Source organism: Fimicolochytrium jonesii (assembly GCF_025526975.1).
Source record: "Fimicolochytrium jonesii strain JEL569 chromosome Unknown EV422scaffold_2, whole genome shotgun sequence".
Classification (NCBI taxonomy): Eukaryota; Fungi; Chytridiomycota; class Chytridiomycetes; order Spizellomycetales; family Powellomycetaceae; genus Fimicolochytrium; species Fimicolochytrium jonesii.
Window position 1 is genome coordinate 417319 of NW_026515669.1, and position 19838 is coordinate 437156.

Here is a 19838-nt window from a genome sequence, read left to right on the forward strand (position 1 = left end):
AAAACTACAATTGATGTTGGAACCTTGAATGATCCGCCGGTGGATGACGGGCAACTGCGAGGCACGACGGGAACGACTCAACTGCGCGACTTTGGCCGAGCCACGGCCGTGAAGGTACTGGTTATGCTTGAGGTGGTACTCAAGTCCTGCCGATATTCGCGCGAGCAGCATCCATTTGGCGGGGCGTTCGCTTACCTGGGATACGTGGGAGGTTCCGAGTCCGCACCAGTCGGCAAGCCATTTTTTCGTGACTGCATTGAAAAGGCCAGAGACTCTTCCCTTCGGACATGTTCTCCCCACCGACGACGTTCGTGATCAATTTGCAAGAAGACGTTGACCGGTTGTCCAACGTCGACAACGAGCTCCGCAAGATCGGCCTCCCGTATGAGCGCATGGACGCTGTGAAAGGGAGCGCGTTAAGCTCAACGGAATGTTTAGGGTTACTACACCCTTACAAGTTGCCATCATCGGCGACGCCTCAGGCAGAGGTACAATGATGTGAATGGCAGATAACCACCACGGAAAATGGGATGGGGTGAGGATTCTAGACTACCTACAGTTACGGGAGAATGCGTCTGGTCTGCGTCCATTGCCAAGCACCACCGAGTTCACAATCGAGAGGAAATTCTTGGTGCTTAGGACGTCCCGATTGTGCACTTTCATCCGTAGTCGTAGTGGTTGTCTTCCAGGAATCCGCGTCCAGTCTTGGTTGGAGCAAGGAAATCGAGATCCGCGCCACAGAAAGCCACGCCCGCGCCACACGACGTCTCGGGCTAACTCGGGCGTGGGAATTCCCGAAGGAGGCCGTAGGGTATCGACAATCCGACGAATTACTAGTCGCTCATTGTGCATTTGCCAGCGCAAGCAGCAGCAGCAGATAGCAGCAGGTGCTTATCTTTGACTCTCTGTCGTCCCAAGGCCGCTTGTTTACGTTTGGTCAATCTCTTACAGCAGGGCAGCGATTCGCTTGAGAGTCGTCGGATAAACCACCAACGCATCTCCTAGAAAACTCGAAAATGTTGTGCAAAGCCGTGCGTCCTCTCGTCCGCGCTGCGGCTCCCCGTGTGCAGACCCGTACCTACGCTGTTCTCTCCGAGGACCACTCGGCCGTTACTTACAACCGCAAGGGTGACCAGGTTGCGGCCGCGCCATCAATCGTGAAGACTGTGACCCAGACGGCTTCTGGCATTCGAATCGCAACTGTTGACCACTTGGGACCTGTTTCTACTGTCGCTTTGGTCGTCAAAGCTGGAAGCAGAAATGAGAGCCCCGATGCTCCTGGAGTCGCCCACTTCTTTAAAAACAGCCTCGTCAGGGTAAGATCATGTGCGAGAGAATTTCAGCCTGGTGGAGGATCGTGGGGATCTGACGATGTTTTCCAAATTCATAGAACGTCCCTGGAGACACTATTACACGAACTGTCCGTGAGACCGAGCTTCGTGGAGATACCCTCTACGCCGCGCACACTAGGGAGCAACTCATTGTGGCGTCTGACTTCCTGAGGGACAACCTGTGAGTCGGTGAAGCCGTTTTCCGAAGGAAGGTGAATCGGCATCCTCATTTCAGATTCCTACTGCCTTCGCTTTTCTCTAGGGTGGACGCTGTGCCTCTCCTCTTCGAGAACTTCTTCAACACCCACCATTACCCATACGAATTCCTCCACACCCGTCCCCATGTGATTGAGCAAGCCAGTGCGTCTCTTGCCGACCCTACGGTGAAGGTTTTCGACAGTTTGCATCAAGCCGCTTTCCGTCACGGACTTGGCAACTCTCTCTTCGCCACCGCCCCTGCCGCCAAGGCTCTGAAACGCGCACACTTGCACGAGTTTGCCGCAAAGTACTTTACCGCAGATCGCATCGCCGTTGTCGGTAGTGGAGTTGCCCACAAGGATTTGCAACCTCTTGTGGAGGAGGCCATTACCCGTTTCCAGGACCGCTTCGGCAAATCATCCGTCTCTGTTCCCGTCTCCAAGTTCCGTGGTGGTGAGATTCGCATCGAAGCCGGCCCCAAGGCCGAAAGTCACTATGCCGTTGCATTCCCCGCGGTCGCTTTCTCCGACCCCTTGTACCCCGCCGCATTAGTCTTGCGCGCTATCTTGGATGGTTCCAAACGCGCAAAGTGGGGTAACGCATCGGGCTCCGCAGGCGCACTGGCTTCTGCTGCCACCGCTAAGACGAGCGTCACCGCTTTCGAAGCGGCGTACTCCGACGCTGGGTTGATTGGATTTTACGTACAGGGGTCGAACAGTGACGTGAAAGATTCCGTTGGAAAGGCCATCGCTGCCCTGAAGGAAACTGCTTCGAAGGTGTCTGAGGAGGCTTTGTCCCGTGGAAAAAAGATCGCCATTGTCGATGCCGAGTCGGCGTTGTCTCGTGATGTGGCCATTCAGGAGATTGCCAAGCAAGTGTTGGTCAAGGGCGACGTGGCGGTACCAGCTGACCTTGCTGCTGCCATCAAGAAGGTTACTGCCGCTGACGTTCAAAAGGTAAGACAGCAACGAAGTTGGGGCACTACTTTACGGCTCTATAATCATGCGGGAGAGTTTACTAACTGTATCCCTGTAGGTTGCCAAGACCGCAACAGCAGCAAAGCCCGCCGTCGTTGCTTACGGAAATCTCCTGAAGCTGCCATTTGCGGACGAGCTTTCCATCTGATGTGAACTCTTAGATATGCGGCTAGATACTTTTATCAAACATGAATACCATTCACATGCTCCTTACGCTGCTGACGCCCCTGGTACATGTTCAAATCACTGGTTCACCGAGTATTGTACGCGAACAGCAGAAGAGTGTGGAATGGGTTGGGACAACAAGCTAGAAACTGGCCAGTGCGCATGCATTCATGTTTGGATTCCTTACGCCAGAAAGAGGGATCGCCTACGGAACATGCACTACCTTACAACTATATACGCAACAGTGGTATGTCACAATCCCACGACGGTAGGCGCAAACTCCCCTTCCTCGTCCTCCTCCTCGTCGGTCTGCGCCCTCAGCTCTTCCTTGATATCCCACAAGAATTTTTCCCGAACAAACTCCACAAGTGCGTCCAGCTTTTGCCCTAGTTGCGGGGAAACCTGCGTCGCATCGAGGTCGTGAATGGAACGCGTTAGTTGTAGAATGTTGTGCCTTATAAAGTTATCGGCAGAAAGGGCGTCGACGAAGAAGTCAGATGGATGTGCGTTGAGTTGGGCTTGCAGAGTTTCTGGAGACATAGGTGAAGAAAGTCATCGTGTGGACCTCAAGAGATCGTGTGGGAGTAAGGGGGTGACTCTGGGCATCAAGCGATGTGTTACCTATGAAGTCGGAATACAATGTCTCGCCATATTCAACGATAGCTTCCTCAGACTGGCATAAAAGGTGAATCAAGGTTTTCCAATGCTCGTATCCATCGTACACTTCTCCCAGCAGGAAGATGAGAAAGGAGAGCTGGAGCTCGCCTAGAAGTTCCCGGTAATCTGCGAGCACAACATTAGCGCGTGAATACTTCATAGCGAGCCCAACTATGAATACCTTTGTATTCGTGAGTCAGAAGTTGTTTCAGCAGGTAGCTCTTATCTCTGCTATACTTCGTAAGCTCTGCCCCAGTCGCACCAGGGGGAAATGATCTCTTGAGGTCCACAGGTGTGAAGTTCAAAAACAGCTGCTCGATGTTCGATGCACCTAGATCTCCTTTCGTCATCTTTTGCAAGGATGGCTCCACATCCTTTGCCGCTCTAGCATCTCCAGTCGCATTTACGGCCCGCTCCTCCGGGTCGACATCCATCGCATGCGTCCCACCTCTTGACTTGAAATCCGATCGTGAATCCTGCACATCTGAATACCGCGATACACTGGTCATCGCGCTGATCTTCCCAGATGGTGGTAGGACCTTTTTCACAGTGGCGGTTGTGACATGGGTTATTAGGCTTAGCCATTTCTGATATGGGCTTATCGGATCGTTGTCCTGCGGAACCAAGGGGTAGGCACCGAGGAACCGATCAAATTCTCGATAATCTGCGAGTGTTCATGAATACCTAGTTCCAATGGAAGAGCAGACGTAAATACGGACTTACTTGATTTAAACCTGGCTTCCGTTTCTGCGTTCAAGCCTTCGTCCGGGAAAACATCCTCGTCCGCATTATTCCAACGCTTTACAACAACCTGGTCAAGGGAAAATCCTACGGGTCAGAAAACACCCGTTTTGACCCTAAAGTTTGTTGGAACATCTTGCACAAACCCCCGACATACCTGCCCAGCTTCAAACCTTCGCCAGAATCCTGTTCTAACAGCCGCCGTGTCCCCATGCTTATTGTGTGCACTGTAGTATATGAAGTGCAGGCCTGGTGGGATGAGTTTCAGCCCTTTGAACTTGGGGCCGGTAACCCACGAGTAGCAGTCGACGCCAAACTCCATGTTAGGCGGTGCATCGAGAAAAAGCAGGAGGGCGCCTTTCTCGAACAGGGCGTTTGCCGTTTGTTGGTCCATGGCATATATCCGTGGTTCGGCGTTGATTTTCAAACCGTCGTTCGACGTAATCCAAAATACGGACTGAACCGATGTTTCCCATGTCGAGAGTGTCGAGCGAATATCGACTGAACAGCAGCTATTTCGCGAGATTTCGCGTGGAGGCTCGAATCCTGGCTCGAATCCCACGTCTTCCACCTTTTTCCTTTCCAAAGGTTCCAGGGGGTCTCCCAGAAGGATTGCGATAGCCATAGCCATAGCCATAACCCAACGGACACCATACGATTTCCTACAACGACGGTTCTCCAGCAGCAACCGGGAGCGCCAGCGTACGAAAACCAGGAATTTTCCAGCACGCCCTGTCGGTACAACCGAAACTCTCAACTTCTCAGAAGCTTGGGAACTCCCGGAAAACTGCCTCGAATAACAGACAGAGTTTTGTATAGCGGAGAAACATAGCGCATGTTATCGAATTTAACATGGTTGGTTTATTGCAAAGCTCGTGAATGTTCATGATCTAGGTCGAATCATTAACAGCGTGTCTTGAACCCCGCAGCTCTTCTACTCTTTCTTCAAAACACTCGTGGGGAAGACTGTAACGGTGGAATTGAAGAATGACCTGCAAATACAAGGGACGCTGGTCTCAGTAGATCAGTTTCTGAATATCAAGCTTGACGATATTCAGGTGTTGGACGAGCAAAAGTTTCCTCATATGGTACGCCAGGTTTCTTGGACATCTTTTCTGATTATTGGCTATAAGCTTGCAAATGGACGAGCGGGGCAGCTGCTGGGGAAAGCGGGACGTGCAGCTGATCAATTCTCGATCACCTTTGGCTTCTTCACAGATGTCGGTGAAGAACTGTTTCATACGAGGGTCCGTTGTTCGATATGTCTCGCTCCCAGCACAAGCGGTGGACACAGCGCTGCTGCAGGACGCGGCTAGACGAGAGGCTCAGAAGTGATTCCATATCTGATAGCCTTAGCTTGAGTATCACCGCCCTTTTGTGCTTACCGCTCATCAGAACTGTTAGACGGAACCGTCTTCAACTGCTGGCAGTAATCGATGTGCCCTGGCTATACAGGTCAACTCCGACTCTGTGCAGTGCGCTTCAGGCTCGTAGCCCGTCAATGCTGTATATTATGTAGATAATTTGGCTAACATAGGGTGTATTTGTACGTACACTGAATCTGAGCCTGACCTACGCCGAAACGGTATTGGGAATGACAAGCTAAGCAACACTCAGAGCCACCATCGCTCCACCCAACTACAAACTATCTCCCAGGCCGTCAATGGCTTGCCCACTACTGGCTTTGTTCTAACGATCGGGCCTTTGTTCCTCGTGATGCAGGTCGTAGGCTTCTGTGCCGAATTCTCCTCTCTGACTTGTTATTATCTTGAGCTGCTTCGTCTCGGTTTGGATTGATGGGGCGACGACGTACGGGTGTCATGCCATCTGGCCTCAGCCCGACCGAAGTATGCGACATCGTCTTCACCCAATCCTCCCAGGATTCATTCCCACTTTCTTCACGATGCCATTCCTCTGTGCGATGAGGTAGAAGCATGTCGAGGAATAAGTCCTCCTTTTTGGCGAGCTTGCTCATGCTGCTGTTGCTGATCTACTCAACCTTCGTAGTCTTGTGAACTCGTTTCACATACCTTTCCAACGAACGGAAGTACATTCGCCTCCACAGACTTTGTGCTTCACATCTTGGACTCAAACTAGAGGTTAGCATGACCCTCCTTAGTGGTAGCAATTCTTGGTTGGAACGGCCGCCGGTTCGTGACGCCCCGGGTAGTGTTAGGTTGCTACCGACGTAAGCGATATTTGACTCTGCCTGCGCGACATCGGTAGGCGTGAGGGCCATGCGGTTGTCGCTTGTGTTGTAAGGGTAGAAGACCGTCTAGACCTCGAACGTTTCAGGTTAGTATCTGTTTTATAGCCTGTCGATCCCGTCGCAGCGGCAATACTCCTCACGCAGCAATTCGACACAAATCGGCAGGGGAGCGAATTAAGCACAGCGCTAGAGAATAAAGATAGTTCAAGGAACTGATGAGGACGTTGCTATATATATCGACGTTGCTTATATGAGGGTTTGTGCCACCAGCCTCTGTCGGAGGATTGAGAATCGAAAGTACATTTCGCAAATGTAAGCTTGAGCCAAAATGGTTCAAATAGCTTTCGACAGATCTTTGGTTTCTATGCTTCGACTATTTTGGACATGGAGAACAAGAACAAGCTTCTTTTGCGCCAAAGAGGAATCACCGGCTCGCATGGACGGTTTCTGGCCTTCGTTGCTCTCCGGCCAAGTGCTTTCTACTCTCTTGAAAGTCTTGTTTGCAAAACCAATTGCGAATGGCAAGTCTTTGACCTGCGACGAGTAAAGCCCTACAGCATTGGTGAGAAGCTCGACCGAGGGCGGCCTACCGTTACAACTTCCGACCCCTAGTCACGACCTTCTCGACACAGTGTGGACACCGTGCGAGCTTCTGCTCTGCTGCTTCTGCACATAGTCCAGTCATCGGCCTGCCATATCGGCTCAGGTGTTCGGTGAAGACGACTTTGACAGTGAAGCGCCCTCCGCCGTATCTCGTAAGGTGAATCTCCGCCCGCTGCGCCACACCACCAAGCAGTCTACGGGCTATATCCATCATCGCTCGGCAACACCCAGCTGCCACACTGTCTGTAAATGCCTTACAACACAGGGCCACCGCCACTGGTGCATCATGCCACAAGCGTTTCGGCTACGGACATCCTGGGAAGTGCGCACGAGTTCTTAAAAGGTCAGTGGGGATCGCAAGACAGTACGAGAGTTCAGTGGAAAGGGCGGGAAATGAACAAACTAGGCGAAGGAAGGCGGAGGGATTGCATTCGGCTATTAATGGTGTGGTCTGCGGAAGCGTCACATGCCTTATGTCGTACTGAGTTCTTCGAAATGTTTGTCACTGATATTCATACGCTGCTGAATACATGCATGATCAGATAAGCTTTACTACACCAGCGTATTGGGGAATCCCGGACAATATCCCAATGTGAACTTCTTCAGCATCGACCGGGTTCTGGTCTACATCAACTTCTACTCCGATTTCGGGCCGTCAAATCTCGCCCATGTCATTCGGTTTTGCGATATCATGCAGGATAAGTTAAAGGTAGACCTCGGAAACCGGATACCGTTGCTTTGAATCGAACAAGCAGTTTTGCATCTATCAAACGAAAAGGGGGCTCTGCTTTCAACATCGATACTCATGACCACACTGATCTGCAGAATCCACGCACGGCGGACAAGAAGATATGCTTGTACAGCTCTATGGATCCAGATAAGAGGGCGAACGCTGCATTCCTCATGTGCGCATACATGGTATGTGACGACGTAGACATGTCGCCATTGCGTTCCAACTAGAGAAGCACAATCGGCACTGACGGTATAATCTCGTTCAGCTTATAGTTCACAAGCAAACCCCGGAAGAAGCATTCCGACCTCTGTGCACCGCCAAACCATTCCTTTCGTACCGAGACGCGGGATACGGAACCGCTACCTACTATATAACCATTCCCGACTGCCTCCGCGGCCTGCACAAAGGGTTGACTCTGGGCCTTTTAGACATCGATTCTGTGGATGTGGAAGAGTACGAGTTCTACGAGAAGGTGGAGAACGGGGATTTCAATTGGTTAACGGATAAGTTCCTCGCCTTGGCCTCGCCGAAGGATGACCCGGTGACCACACGAGGCGCCGCGATGCCAGCCGCGACACACACATCCTCGGCTTTGTCTCTCCTACCAGCGCCATTGGCCGCCGTTCTCGGCGTCACATCGTCACAGGAACTGCACCAGCAACCAGCACATCAGACGGCTCTGCGGGCGGCGCCGTCCGGTTGGGGATTTCTTTCTCGGGCCACCGCGTCTGTCGCTCCGGCACCAGCAGCGTCCGCAATCTCACCGCCAGCGAAAGGCTTTCAACCAGCATATCGGATGCAAGACCTTGTGAAATATCTCAAGCAGCATAATGTCGGAACCGTGGTTCGTTTGAACAACCGGACATATGACCGGACGCAGATCGTCAAGGCTGGCATCGATCATGTGGAAATGTACTTTCCGGATGGCACAAATCCTCCGGATGGCATCTTGATGCGGTTTTTGGAGTTGTGCGAGTCGCGACCCGGTCAGTGCAGCTCTGGTAGCAGATCTGGTTGAATCTTGGGCCGAGCCCCTCATTTGCTTTGTTGTTCCAGGGCCGATTGCTGTACACTGCAAAGCCGGCTTGGGCCGCACGGGCAGTTTGATTGCGGCATACCTAATGAAACACTATAAGTTTACAGCCGCCGAAGTCATCTCGTTCTTGCGGATCCTAAGGCCTGGATGTGTTGTTGGACCACAGCAGAACTACCTTCAGAAGTAAGAGTGGCATCCGGTCGAGACGATTCTTTGGATCGGTCACTCCGCCTATGTCAAGCGTGTACTGATGCAAGGGAAATTATTCTATTTAACAGCATGCAGGACCGTTTGCATAGACTGCATCCGTCGGGAAATCTGCCACCCCATATCTCTCTTCTCAAAAAGCCGACCTATCCCGATGGTATTCGCCGTTGGAATGTCACCCGGACAAATGTAGTGCCCAACCCGCGGTTCAACGGCGACAGTGAAGGAGAGCTTGCACAGTTGGACATCCATCGAAGGGAAACGCAAGACGAGCTCGAACGCGCCTTTGCGGAAGCCGAGCGCGAGCGGTCCCCAGATCCAGCGGCACGGATTGAAAATATGACCATCCCTGTGCAGCCGCGCAAGCATGTGCAGAACCCTCAGCAGGCGGCGCCTGGTGGGACCAAGTTGGCGGCGGGAGGGCTCGATCTCCCGTCAGGGTCTGCGGGCGACAGGGACCGAGACCGGACGAAAGCGCAGGTTCAAGCTGCATTGGAACTTGCGAAGAAGGTACCCGTGTAAAGGGAAGAGCTGAAACACGGGAGTTGATCTAATCCTGCTTTTCATTTCGGATTTTCAAGCATTCATCGGCAAATCCAGCCACCAAGCGTTCCGCCGACTCGAGACCAAACTACGTGACGACAAGCACGGGAAGCCTTGGTCCCACGTCCCGTCCAACAACATCCCATGGGAGCGGGGGTACTGCCTCCGCGAGCGCCACACCACGCAATCAGAAACAGCAACAGACGGATTTTGTCGTGCTTGGGAAGAAGCCCGGGGTATCCATGAGCGCTCGGGAACGTTAGCGCGAGTTTTTGCATTTACATCTGTTTCTCGAATATATATATTTGGATCCGTTTCCGAGACATCTTTATGTGCACTAAGAATGCTACGGGTGTGTCGATAGACGCCGGGTTCCTACGTGCGCTAAAACGAAGTCGGCACTCACACGGACATCTCTTCTATCTGAACCCGACAGGGTCAACGCCGTTCGCTATCCTTTGCTCTTCCTCGGCAAGAAGCTGATCTAGCCTCCTCAATAGCGTTTGCCCCTGTTGCTTCCCCGTCTGAATGGTTCAACACAGTTGGTTCATGTCATCGGGAAAGAAATGGACGTAGGATAAACCTACCTGAACCATCTCAGCAAGCAAACTTGGCTCCACACCTCCCTTTCCTCCCTTTTGCAGCGCACAAAGATTTTCTGCCTTGTTGACTGCCACGGTTAGATGGGCAGATGCACACAGCTCCTCCAATGGTGTTGCATCGATGATGTGACGATATGCGATCTGGGAAAATAGGAAAGTTCAGATCGGTTCGCAGCAGTCCCAGCGAGAGGGGTCAGCATAGCACGCGACTCACTTTGCTCAGCGTAACCGAGACCGGCACGTTTTGCCATCCCTCAACGATCTCCGTCTCCTCATCAGCTATATCGAACTCAACCCGTCCATCAGACTGCTCAACAGTCGCCTTTGGGATCCTCGTGTTATGCAGCGCGCCACGAGTAGCCATGAAGATCGCATCCAGCAAATTGCCCCCGTAATCCAAAACCAGCGCATCGATGTTCAAGATCCAACATGTTGATCCCGGTATTATGCACAGTGCCTTCAGGTTGACTCCGCCCTGGGGCCCGTTCAACACCCTGTTCATGAATTGGGAGTACTCATTGCACATGTTCTCCACGTCGCGTGGGTCGAACACCCTTGTCGCCGAAGGCGAGCAGTCCACGTTGCACACTATTCGGCCTCTATCGCGGTCTTTATGCGCTGTTCCGGCCTGCTGCTCCACATCGTCGGCCGCCTCGACTCCTGCAGGGGCACCGTCGTCGTCGTCTGCGTCCGTGAGGTCGGGTTCTATGCTCCCCACTTCCACTTTGACACCGACGAGGACATCCGTCCCGCCTTCCAAAGTAACCCGGCATGAGCCGCTGGCTTGGTTGATCATGCCTGTTTCGAGCTTGAATTCGCGGTAGTCGAGACGGGACCGACCGTCGGCTCTAATGGCGCAGTCGATCCCTTTCGTTATAAAGTCCCTGGAGAAGATGCGGGGAATGCCCGTTAGCTTGAGAAATAGCGCCGCTCGGGACATTAACGACTTGCCTCACCATACCTTTCGGTCACGGATATCATGGCTGCTACGAGGGTTTTCTTGCTGGTCCAAATTGTCAAACGGTGTTCGAACTTCTACAGGCGCGTCGGTCGCTCGCTTCCACAACACGACGCTTTGTTGGATTGATACAGTCCGAGATATCTTGAGAATAGTCTTTCCGGCTATCGCCCAACAGGAAACGGGATCTTACAGGAAGCACAAGGAGGGTGGACATATGTGCCTTGGCGAGGTGCTGGTGTGAAGATCCTTCTGAACCCTCTTGCTATATACACGCCATATATTCGTGTTCACTCTGGCAAATGAAGAATTCCACTATGTAATTCTCTAGTTTCACTAGTATATGATATGGCTCGTGCACTCTACCGTCCTATTCCTACTCTCGGGTCTCTATTCCGATGCCACCTTCTCATTCTCCATCACCCCCTTCCAATACGCCGCAGTCCTCCTCAACCCCTCCTCCAACTCCACCACCGGCTTATACCCCAACACTTTAACCGCCTTCTCGGTATCCCAGTACCGATTACTCGTAATAATCTGCACGCGGAACCTCGTAAACGTCGGCGTGACGACCTTCCCCGTAGTGGCGTGGATGAGGGAGACGAAAAAATCGACGGTGGAGCCGAGGATGAACCCGAGCGTGCGTGGGATGCGCTTGGAGAGGGTGTTGGTGTAGCCGAGGTGGTTGTAGAGGTATTTGGGGACGTCCCAGAAGAAGGTGGGGGTGTGGTTTGTTATATAGAAGACCTGAGGGGATGAGCGTTGGCGGTTAGCAATGATTCTATTCTGCATTGCTGGGTTCATACGCCATACCTCTCCGGCGACGCCTTTCCGTTTGTCCATGACGTTCGCGGCAAGAATGTGCGCGTGAGCTACGTTGTCAACGTACGTCCTAGAGAATCGGTGGGAGGGTTGTCAATTTGTGATCCTGTAGTCTCAGCGCTCATAGTTATGAGCAGAAGACGATGATACCCACCAGTCAAAGAGGTATGAGTTGTCGCCAATCATGAACTTCCAGTTGCCCTTTTTGGCTGCTTCGTAGAGACCTTTGGATGCATTGTTGTCTCTGCGATGGAAGGAGTATGAGACGACGGCAAGGATTGGACACGCGAGGCAGGGGCTACCAATGCTCGCACGAGCTCGCGGAACGAAGAAGGCTCGCTATCGGTCGCAGCACCGTCGCTCGCAGCAAGCCCGCTGGCGCTCGATACCCTTTCCCTCGCTTCACTAGCCCGCCAATGCCATAGCTACTCACGCAGGTCCAAAAATTCCAGCCGGCCTCAGCACAACCGTAATCAACCCACCCTTTCCATTCGCCTCCCTGACAAACCGCTCCGCCTCCGCCTTGGTCTCATTATACGCATCCATATGCACATCACAGTACGGGTCCATCTCATCCCCATTTCTCAAATCCTGCCCATTATACGTCACACTCGCGGACGACGTATACACCAACTTCCTCACACCACTCTCAACACAGGCCTCTACGACCCGTTTCGTCCCTTCGACGTTGACGTTGTAAAGGAGGTCGCGGGAGACGTTTTCGATGAGCGCGGCGGTGTGGATGACGGTTGTGATGCCGTTGCAGGCGGGTAGGAGGGAGGCGAGGGAGGTGATGTCGCCTTCGATGAAGGAGGCGACGCGAGGGTCGGCGAAGGTGATGCGGCGGTCGAAGACATGGACTTTCGGGATGGGCCGGTCGGGGAATGAGGAGACTGTAGTGTCGGCTGCCTCGGGGGAGTGGCCATCTAGCAGCATTTCGACGATACGGCGGCCGACGAACCCTCCGCCGCCGATAACGAGATATGTTTCCTAGAAGTCAATATTAGCGACGAAGTCCTTGGGGTGCTGCAATGAGGAGACCTCTGTAACGCTCACCTCCGCGACAGTCATGGCGAGCACGTTATGCAATACTATCGAACCTTTGGACAGAGATAGAGAGACAAACGAGCGAACACCTGCAAACGGCTGGAGGGAGCGGGGCGAGGGGTGCTTATATAGATAGATGAGCGTTTTTGAGGTGCCCAGCGAAAGAGGGAGCCGCCTGAACAGCTGAGGCCGAAATTCGTCTGGGGCAAGTCAGGAAGTCAGGCCACGCGCAAGACGGGTCCTTCCTCCTCTTCCGACGACGACCTCGCCGGCATCCGTCTCAGCCTTGAACAACCAAGTGTTGCCCCCACCACCTCCACCCACCACCACCACCAACAGCCCCTGGTCGTACATATTCAACCCCCCGCGGCTCTTCCAAAATGAGTATGGGATCTAGGTAAGTGGCTTCTGCTGGCCACTCGTCACTTTGCCAGTGCTTTCCCTCCCTTCGGAACACTGTTCTACCTTTTTTGCCACAACTCATCATTCCTTCACTCCCGCTGGCACAGTTGGCAACGCTTCTCCCGCGCCGAAGCACCCGAGCGCGGCGCCTTCCCTTTGGACCTGAATGGCGAATGCCAGGACTTCGTCAAAATCTACATGGCATGTCTCAAAGAAGCCAAAGGGAATAACGGTAGATGTAAACCGCTCGCGAGGGAGTATCTGAAGTGTCGGATGGATCAGTGAGTTTGGGAAATGCCGTTCGGAGGTGGCTGGGGGGGCGAGTGCTGATGATGATGGTCTCATCTACAGTGGGCTTATGAATAAGGAAGATTTTCGGAATCTCGGATTTCATGAAGACGACGCTGCGACATCGCCGGAAAAACCATCAATATCCAGTGCCACCAGTGCCACCAGTGCGACCAGTGCGAAGAAATGATCAGCACCATATGCAGTTCAGAGGATTTCGGCCGGGAGGCAGATCTCGACCATTATCATATTCAGAACCGTCACATGCGATACGCCAGAGCCGCCCACCACTCGGCCGCGAAAGCAGTCACTAGGGCGCGAATATCTCACACAAGGGCAGTCTGGGATAGAAGCTGAGGAAGGCGCTATGTAGATAAGCAGAGCAGATGTTAGATCATCGGGAGGGCTTGCAGAATGACTGCAAGAGGGATTTGGTGGCACCAAGTTGCGCTGGAAAGCTTCAGGACTGAGCACGCAGATTGGGAGCTTTCGGCCGCAGCAAGAGGAGAGCTAAGGGAAGGATTTCCAATGCGGCGACATCTAGCCACGCGGTTCTGGGGGTCGGCTGTGCGGAAAAGGGCATGCGAGGGTGTCCTGGTGCATCTTTCTCTGCCGAAGGAACCATTCTCGCCGGGTCCTCTTCACCCACGCATAGTGCGGGATGCCCAGTCTGCCTGCCCAGCGTCGCTTCCTCTCTGCGCCAATTGCATAATTGCATACCCCGCTGCACCTCGAAAGCCAACACATAATTTAATACCACGATATTCCGCCCCTCGCATCCTTCCCCTCCCTGCGTATGCCGTACCAGATGTAACAAATGCTCCTTATAAGCGCCAACAAATGTACTCAGCAACGCATGCCAAGCAAAAAACAATAGATAATATATACTGCCGAAATCCCATCCTCACACCTCACGCTGCCCTCTTTTTCCGCCCCGCCGCCTTCCCAGGTAGCTCCTTATGCGCCTGCATAAAGTACAGATTTGGCGGTAACGAGTCTGCCTTGCGTGCAAACATCTGCTCGATTGCATCCACGCTCGTGAATGGATCCGGCACGCCGCCGCGTTCGCGTCGTTCTATGGTCGTGAGGAGGTCTTGTACGGACATGATGTTAGTTAGTTCGCGGTTGGAGATGCGGAGGTGGCAGGCGGCGAGGGATCGACTGACGATCTGAGGGAGTCGCACGGCGTTAGGATTTCTTTTCTGAGACTCAGAAAACTACATACAAGCGTTCTTACCTTGAACTTCAGTGATGGGGAAGCCAATTGCACGCTCCTCCACGCCTCAGGATCAGTGCTTTGGACAATCGCTTCTACCGTCTTTTTCACGATAGCCTCGATTTCCGCGTAAGAGGTTGGTTTTGGTTGTCCGGAATCGATATGTAACCTTTCTTCAACGCTGGAGAGAGAGATAGAACGAGGCGTGTCAGTTAGGGCGCAGGTGCGAATCATCAACCCATCAACCATCGACCATCGACCATCAACCCATCAACCCATCGAACGTCAACCGTCATCCATCAACCATAAAGCATCAACCGCCGATGATCGGGAAAGACAATAAAGACGACCGTTCGCTGTCGCTCACAGCAAGCGGCGAGGGGGCGCCCCACCACCTAAAAAGCACGATCGTTCGCTGTCGCTTACAGATATTGCGCCTGCGGCGCCGCTTGCTTCGCTGGCGTACAACCACCATCGCCCCCTTTGTTCGCGGCCCTACCTATTTGACATTTCCGATTCTTCGCCATCCTCGGCCGCCAACAAAAAAGGCGAAGCCGACCCCGCTTGCCCAACATTCTCCGTCAACGCCTCCTCGGTCCCCTTTGCGGTCTCCAATGCATTCAATAGCGGCGATCCCGTGTGCAGACCCGCGGAAGCCTGGCGGTTGACGCTGGCGAGGAAGCGGTGGGAGGCTGATGCTGATGCACTTGAAGAGAGGCCTGCGAAGGCGGAGGAGGGTGGTGGTGTGCGGATGGAGCCTGAGGCGCGGGCGCGGCGGGCGGCGCGGGCGGAGAGGTGGAAGGTGGTGCGGAGGAAGCGCATTTTGGTGGCGAGGGTGTGGTGGGGGTGTTGGGGGTTGAGGGGATCCTGGAGTGTGTCAACTCCCGCAATTCTGCTGGATATCGGCAATTCCCAGGAGGAGGAATTCTCGCGAGCGACGGAGGGATGGCAACGAAGAAAAAAGGCAGCCAATTCAACAGGCGAGAGTCCACGTGACTGTGCAATTTAACTTGCCTCCTCGCTTACTCAGCGGGGTTGTTGCGCGTTGAGGAGTTTTTGGATTCAGCTCCTCACGTTGATATACTGTACGTAGCAAACCATCAGAACGTCTGTAGGGTCAACGTATCAGGGCTCAGCAAACCTTCCAGTCCTATCCACGGTCGTCATGCCCAAATACCTCGTACATTTCGCCCAACTGCACGCGGACTTTCGGCTGCCAGGTATGCCCAATTTGACGTCGAACATTGGACTTTCAACCTCACCAGTGGTATTATGCTGACTTCCTCTTTACCCTCTACCGTTGATAGAGCTGGACTCCTTGGCTGTCCTTGAAAATGTGAAGTTGACGTACGAGAAGAGCGCTTATTCAGACGAGGTACATATCTGCCTTCGAAAGAGGGGCAACGTGGTTGGGACCAAAAGACAGCGTGGAGAGGGGAGGGGCGGTGGAGGAAGCAGAGAGATGCTGCCCTAGGGCGGAATTGCGCTTGAGCGGTTCAGAGCAACAGCCGGTCGATGGCCAGTACCTGGGAGGGGTTTGGGATTTAGCCGTCGGCTCGAAGAAAGCAGAATTTGCTCTGATACATCTTTTCGAATTATCAGCATCCCTTCCTTGTAGTCGAATGCGAAAGCGATGACGAAGCACGAAAGCTGATTCGGAGGTCTATCCTAACAAAGTAAGACCAACGACCATATCGCACATCGGGAGAAGGACTGGAGTCTCACCAATGCTCCCCGCGTACATAGGCAGATCATCAGACTGGTTGCAACGGCGCCCACCTACGACGAAGTGCTGGAAGTCGCGAAGCGCTCTACGGATCTCATCGTGAGTGTTGCTCATTCCGCACGGGCCGTGCGGCGACGACCTTCTACTGACCACCCTTCCCTACCAGGACGAGTGCCGCGGAAAGTCCTTCAAATTCGAGCTTGACGCCTTTGGCCGTACCTTCGACCAAGAAACACAGATTGCGCGGATAGAGCCGTTCTGCTTCCTTCCCTGTGGAGATGTAAATCTGAAGAACCCGGAAATCACTCTTGCATACATTGAGGATTACGGACACAGTGAGACCGCAGCGGCTAGGAATCCGGAGAGAGCGTTCTTTGGCGTACTTGTGGGGAGGGGAGATAGAGGGACGGTGACGAAGTATGATTTGAAGAAGCGGCAGTACCTTGGGACAACGTCGATGGACGCGGAGTTGTCGCTCGTGATGGCGAACCAGGCGTTGGTGAGTCTCTATCCTCCCGACGCCCGTCTCACGCGTCTCGATCTCTCACACCTTCCCCCTTAGGTGCGCGCAGGTAGCTTTGTCCTAGACCCCTTCGTCGGCACGGGCAGTTTCTTGGTCACATGTGCACATTACGGGTGCTTCACGATGGGAACAGACATTGATGGGCGGCAGATACGAGGAAAAGGTCCGTTTGCGCAAAATTCCAAAGTTGTTGGCGCGGACTGCAGGCGGCGCACGTTCTGATCAGTTCAGTGAACACAGGCGAGCGCAGCATCCGGTCAAATGTTGAACAGTATAAGCTTGGTGGACGGGTACTCGACACCGTTGTTGCTGACATTGGTAAGCAACTCGGCTGATCTGGATTGGGTACTGGGACATGAGAACTGACTGGATCGGGACAGCGCATCACCCATGGAGAGCAACGCAGTTGTGGGATGCTATTGTTTGCGATGTAGGCTTCGTGACGGTTCCCGCTGCGACTTTGAGAAGTCTGCCAACTAATTTCTTTCTCGTTCGCCAGCCACCATACGGCGTCAGAGCTGGCGCAAAGAAGCTGGGGTTTAATGCGAATGCGAAGCCGCCACCAGGAGTAGACGGGCCCCTCCCAGCTCTGAAAAAGTGAGGATCCCGTCTGTTATAGCATCAATTGTCGTTATAAGTCAACTGACATTGCAATGTTGAACAGAAACGGCGAGCTTCGGTACCCCTCAACCATCCCATACGAGATGCACGATGTCATCGTAGACCTGATAGATTTCGCAGCCGTGCATCTCGTCCCTGGAGGACGGCTAGTGTACTGGCTGCCGACGATCGTCGATGAGTAAGTCCTCAAAGCCTCTCCCGGTTTGACTATTTCGCGAACACTCATCTCCATTGCTCATGCAGATACAGCCCAGACGACCTGCCCCTCCACCCACAATTCAAACTGGTATCCAATAGCGCGCAGGTATTCGGCAAATGGTGTCGCCGGCTGGTGACGATGGAGAAGCTGCATGATGCGGGGTCGCTAGAGACGGGTGAGTGTCAAAACGCGGCCCTGGCGGAGGCTGCTTCGGCCAACCCGGCGCATGCGAAGTTTAGGGAGGTTTACTTTGGCGATGGGAGGACGTGAGATTTACGGGCCGGGGGTCTGCGGCGGGTTCGTGGATTGGATTGGAAGGATTCAGGCTTTGGGAAGGTCGTGGCCGCATAACTTATCACGTAGTATATAGCATCTCTGGCAGTAGCGCACGGTATCTAGACGTCCCATAGACAGATACCATGGTATGGATTCCCTCTGGTATATCACAACGGATGTACATCACGAGTGCATACAGGCGTTTTTGGTCAGAGATCATGGATACATCAGCGCGCGGGCGGAATGGCCATAATCTTGATGATCTGCTGATTCATCTCGTCCATGAGTTCCGTAACCTGTTTCGCGAGGGGCTTGTAATCGCTCTCGGCGTTTTTGGTCGCAATGTCTGCGGGTTCGAGAACGGATCAGTCCACATTTCAATCAATGGGTCAGACGAATGCGCAACAACGTACATTCTTTCAAATGGAAATTCGTCCCCTCTATATGCCTCAACCGCTGCTCCAGCGCCGCCAACTGCGTCGCCGTGTCGTTCTCATGCAGCGAGGCCTTCTTGGCGTCGTGCGTCGCGGAGAGATGTTGCTGCACCTCCTCGCGGAGTGTGTCGCGGATGATCAAGAGCTGGTCCCGCTCTTTCTCGTTTCGCTAGATGACCGAGATCGGCAGATCATTGCGTCAGATATTGCACGACGTAAATCATGCGTTTGCGAAGGGGATGGAGAGGCGAACCCACCTGCTTCTCAGCCTCTAGACTAGCGCGAACGCCCTCGATATCGGAGATTTTGCTAATCTCAGTTTTAAGCGATTCGATTTTCTGGCGCTGGAACGTGAGCTCGCCTTCCATTTTGCTGCCGAGCTGGCTGACTTTCTCGTAGTCTGCGAGGCGGCGGTCGCGTTCTGCCATGGGAAGAGGTACGGGATGTTAGACTGTTGGAGGGCCAGATCTTGTGTGAATGCGCATATCGACGAATGGCGGTTTGTCCGACGCCGAAAAGGGCACTATGGAACACAAACCTTGGATAAGAGCCTCCATCGTATTCTCCGAATTGCGCATCTCCTTTTCCTTGAACTTCAGATCTCCCTGTAGATCCTCGAAGACCTCAGGCGACGGCAGCTGTTCCGGCTTCGACAAGATCTGCGAAATCAACCGCAATCAGAGTCACAGCCCAAACACCCAAGACCGCATCAAAACCATCCAAAACCAACCCGCATCCGCTCCAGCATCGCCGCAATCTTCTGCTCAATAGCAGCGTTTCTGTCCAGCGCCTCCTTCTTTTTGCTTTCGTACGCGTCTATGAAGGACTGCATGTCGCGGTCGCGTTTGAGGAGTTCTTCGTATTTGGCTTTTTTCTCGACTACATGGATCGCAAGCGTTCGGGAGGATGAGTATGCGCGCTTTTCATTGGAATGGATCGGAGCACGAGGAAGTGAACCCTACCTTGATTTGCGTCCATCTCCATGTCCAGCTCCGATAGGTTCTCTTTCAGCTTTTGCGCCTGTTCTTCCAGTTCGGTGACGCGGCGTTCCATCGCTGCTGTTTCTTGGTTCGCTTCTTTGACCTGTTGTTCCCGAAAGTGTTGGCAACTCTTCCGTTTGGAACTCCGTTCAAAACACGCCAAGTCCAGCCCCATACCTGCTGCAACAGTCTATTCTTTTCCTGCGGCCCCGACTCGCCTTCCAATTCGCGGATCTGCGTTTCCATTTCCGATTTCTTCAACCGGAGCTCATTCACCTTCTCGCTTAGTGCTAGGGCACGCAGCTTGCCGGGTTCCTGGCTCAGCTCCTAATCGTACGTGAGGT

The 19838-nt window shown here is 53.4% G+C and overlaps 10 protein-coding genes across 10 annotated transcripts; 5 read left to right on the forward strand and 5 right to left on the reverse strand.

Moving 5' to 3' along the window:
• Positions 1 to 1016: 1016 nt before the first annotated feature.
• Positions 1017 to 2654, forward strand: EV422DRAFT_492149 (Metalloenzyme, LuxS/M16 peptidase-like protein; the record flags this gene model as incomplete). The annotated part of the gene is made up of 4 exons (XM_053067582.1): positions 1017 to 1316; positions 1391 to 1512; positions 1594 to 2485; positions 2565 to 2654. The coding sequence occupies 4 exons, from the start codon at positions 1017 to 1019 to the stop codon at positions 2652 to 2654; spliced, it is 1404 nt and encodes a 467-aa protein (XP_052929153.1).
• Positions 2655 to 2923: 269 nt separating this feature from the next.
• Positions 2924 to 4463, reverse strand: EV422DRAFT_563516 (A1 cistron-splicing factor; the record flags this gene model as incomplete). The annotated part of the gene is made up of 5 exons (XM_053072077.1): positions 2924 to 3201; positions 3293 to 3454; positions 3510 to 3992; positions 4052 to 4139; positions 4227 to 4463. The coding sequence occupies 5 exons, from the start codon at positions 4461 to 4463 to the stop codon at positions 2924 to 2926; spliced, it is 1248 nt and encodes a 415-aa protein (XP_052929154.1).
• Positions 4464 to 4998: 535 nt separating this feature from the next.
• EV422DRAFT_491881 (Sm-D1 protein) lies at positions 4999 to 5404 on the forward strand (the record flags this gene model as incomplete). The annotated part of the gene is made up of 2 exons (XM_053067567.1): positions 4999 to 5157; positions 5288 to 5404. Coding segments are annotated over 2 exons (276 nt in total), but the record flags the coding sequence as incomplete, so codon positions are not given.
• Positions 5405 to 6658: 1254 nt separating this feature from the next.
• EV422DRAFT_513870 (dual specificity protein phosphatase) lies at positions 6659 to 9673 on the forward strand. The gene is made up of 7 exons (XM_053069193.1): positions 6659 to 7224; positions 7424 to 7590; positions 7707 to 7799; positions 7880 to 8600; positions 8671 to 8833; positions 8929 to 9367; positions 9439 to 9673. Exons 1-7 carry the CDS (start codon positions 7131 to 7133, stop codon positions 9661 to 9663), a joined length of 1902 nt encoding a protein of 633 aa, XP_052929156.1. The 5' UTR covers positions 6659 to 7130; the 3' UTR covers positions 9664 to 9673.
• Positions 9674 to 11218, reverse strand: EV422DRAFT_513873 (ribosomal protein S5 domain 2-type protein). The gene is made up of 4 exons (XM_053069194.1): positions 10964 to 11218; positions 10217 to 10886; positions 9988 to 10143; positions 9674 to 9924 (listed from the first exon to the last, which is right to left on the reverse strand). Exons 1-4 carry the CDS (start codon positions 10981 to 10983, stop codon positions 9820 to 9822), a joined length of 951 nt encoding a protein of 316 aa, XP_052929157.1. The 5' UTR covers positions 10984 to 11218; the 3' UTR covers positions 9674 to 9819.
• On the reverse strand, positions 11219 to 13061 carry EV422DRAFT_513876 (3-beta hydroxysteroid dehydrogenase/isomerase family-domain-containing protein). Its single transcript, XM_053069195.1, has 5 exons — positions 12839 to 13061; positions 12216 to 12772; positions 11937 to 12026; positions 11774 to 11852; positions 11219 to 11707 (listed from the first exon to the last, which is right to left on the reverse strand). The coding sequence occupies exons 1-5, from the start codon at positions 12851 to 12853 to the stop codon at positions 11351 to 11353; spliced, it is 1098 nt and encodes a 365-aa protein (XP_052929158.1). The 5' UTR covers positions 12854 to 13061; the 3' UTR covers positions 11219 to 11350.
• On the forward strand, positions 13046 to 13821 carry EV422DRAFT_136968 (uncharacterized protein). Its single transcript, XM_053064776.1, has 3 exons — positions 13046 to 13226; positions 13339 to 13512; positions 13583 to 13821. Exons 1-3 carry the CDS (start codon positions 13210 to 13212, stop codon positions 13707 to 13709), a joined length of 318 nt encoding a protein of 105 aa, XP_052929159.1. The 5' UTR covers positions 13046 to 13209; the 3' UTR covers positions 13710 to 13821.
• Positions 13822 to 14430: 609 nt separating this feature from the next.
• EV422DRAFT_563521 (uncharacterized protein) lies at positions 14431 to 15557 on the reverse strand (the record flags this gene model as incomplete). The annotated part of the gene is made up of 3 exons (XM_053072078.1): positions 14431 to 14688; positions 14757 to 14916; positions 15235 to 15557. 3 exons carry the CDS (start codon positions 15555 to 15557, stop codon positions 14431 to 14433), a joined length of 741 nt encoding a protein of 246 aa, XP_052929160.1.
• Positions 15558 to 15808: 251 nt separating this feature from the next.
• On the forward strand, positions 15809 to 18213 carry EV422DRAFT_137138 (S-adenosyl-L-methionine-dependent methyltransferase). Its single transcript, XM_053064777.1, has 10 exons — positions 15809 to 15955; positions 16043 to 16110; positions 16338 to 16411; positions 16482 to 16560; positions 16628 to 16960; positions 17024 to 17147; positions 17225 to 17302; positions 17365 to 17581; positions 17649 to 17783; positions 17849 to 18213. Exons 1-10 carry the CDS (start codon positions 15901 to 15903, stop codon positions 18072 to 18074), a joined length of 1389 nt encoding a protein of 462 aa, XP_052929161.1. The 5' UTR covers positions 15809 to 15900; the 3' UTR covers positions 18075 to 18213.
• EV422DRAFT_137152 (uncharacterized protein) lies at positions 18191 to 19046 on the reverse strand. Its single transcript, XM_053064778.1, has 3 exons — positions 18772 to 19046; positions 18494 to 18683; positions 18191 to 18426 (listed from the first exon to the last, which is right to left on the reverse strand). The coding sequence occupies exons 1-3, from the start codon at positions 18940 to 18942 to the stop codon at positions 18308 to 18310; spliced, it is 480 nt and encodes a 159-aa protein (XP_052929162.1). The 5' UTR covers positions 18943 to 19046; the 3' UTR covers positions 18191 to 18307.
• Positions 19047 to 19838: the final 792 nt, after the last annotated feature.

What these genes read in the sequence shown, in the direction of transcription:
- EV422DRAFT_513873 (XM_053069194.1), bottom strand. Translation starts at nt 10,983, where the DNA reads ATGATATCCGTGACCGAAAG. An exon ending in ATGATATCCGTGACCGAAAG is followed by an intron (nt 10,887 to 10,963) that starts GTATGGTGAGGC and finishes CATCTTCTCCAG; the next exon opens with GGACTTTATAACGAAAGGGA. An exon ending in TGCTTGCTGAGATGGTTCAG is followed by an intron (nt 9,925 to 9,987) that starts GTAGGTTTATCC and finishes TGAACCATTCAG; the next exon opens with ACGGGGAAGCAACAGGGGCA.
- EV422DRAFT_513876 (XM_053069195.1), bottom strand. An exon ending in GCTGGAATTTTTGGACCTGC is followed by an intron (nt 12,027 to 12,215) that starts GTGAGTAGCTAT and finishes CTTCCATCGCAG; the next exon opens with AGACAACAATGCATCCAAAG. An exon ending in AACTCATACCTCTTTGACTG is followed by an intron (nt 11,853 to 11,936) that starts GTGGGTATCATC and finishes CCGATTCTCTAG; the next exon opens with GACGTACGTTGACAACGTAG.
- EV422DRAFT_136968 (XM_053064776.1), top strand. An exon ending in CTGAAGTGTCGGATGGATCA is followed by an intron (nt 13,513 to 13,582) that starts GTGAGTTTGGGA and finishes TCTCATCTACAG; the next exon opens with TGGGCTTATGAATAAGGAAG.
- EV422DRAFT_137152 (XM_053064778.1), bottom strand. Translation starts at nt 18,942, where the DNA reads ATGGCAGAACGCGACCGCCGCCTCGCAGACTACGAGAAAGTCAGCCAG. An exon ending in GTCTAGAGGCTGAGAAGCAG is followed by an intron (nt 18,684 to 18,771) that starts GTGGGTTCGCCT and finishes TCGGTCATCTAG; the next exon opens with CGAAACGAGAAAGAGCGGGA. An exon ending in GAATTTCCATTTGAAAGAAT is followed by an intron (nt 18,427 to 18,493) that starts GTACGTTGTTGC and finishes TCGAACCCGCAG; the next exon opens with ACATTGCGACCAAAAACGCC.
- EV422DRAFT_137138 (XM_053064777.1), top strand. Translation starts at nt 15,901, where the DNA reads ATGCCCAAATACCTCGTACATTTCGCCCAACTGCACGCGGACTTTCGG. An exon ending in CGGAGGTCTATCCTAACAAA is followed by an intron (nt 16,412 to 16,481) that starts GTAAGACCAACG and finishes CCGCGTACATAG; the next exon opens with GCAGATCATCAGACTGGTTG. An exon ending in AGCGCTCTACGGATCTCATC is followed by an intron (nt 16,561 to 16,627) that starts GTGAGTGTTGCT and finishes CTTCCCTACCAG; the next exon opens with GACGAGTGCCGCGGAAAGTC.
- EV422DRAFT_513870 (XM_053069193.1), top strand. Translation starts at nt 7,131, where the DNA reads ATGCCTTACAACACAGGGCCACCGCCACTGGTGCATCATGCCACAAGC. An exon ending in TCATGCAGGATAAGTTAAAG is followed by an intron (nt 7,591 to 7,706) that starts GTAGACCTCGGA and finishes ACTGATCTGCAG; the next exon opens with AATCCACGCACGGCGGACAA. An exon ending in CATTGGAACTTGCGAAGAAG is followed by an intron (nt 9,368 to 9,438) that starts GTACCCGTGTAA and finishes CGGATTTTCAAG; the next exon opens with CATTCATCGGCAAATCCAGC.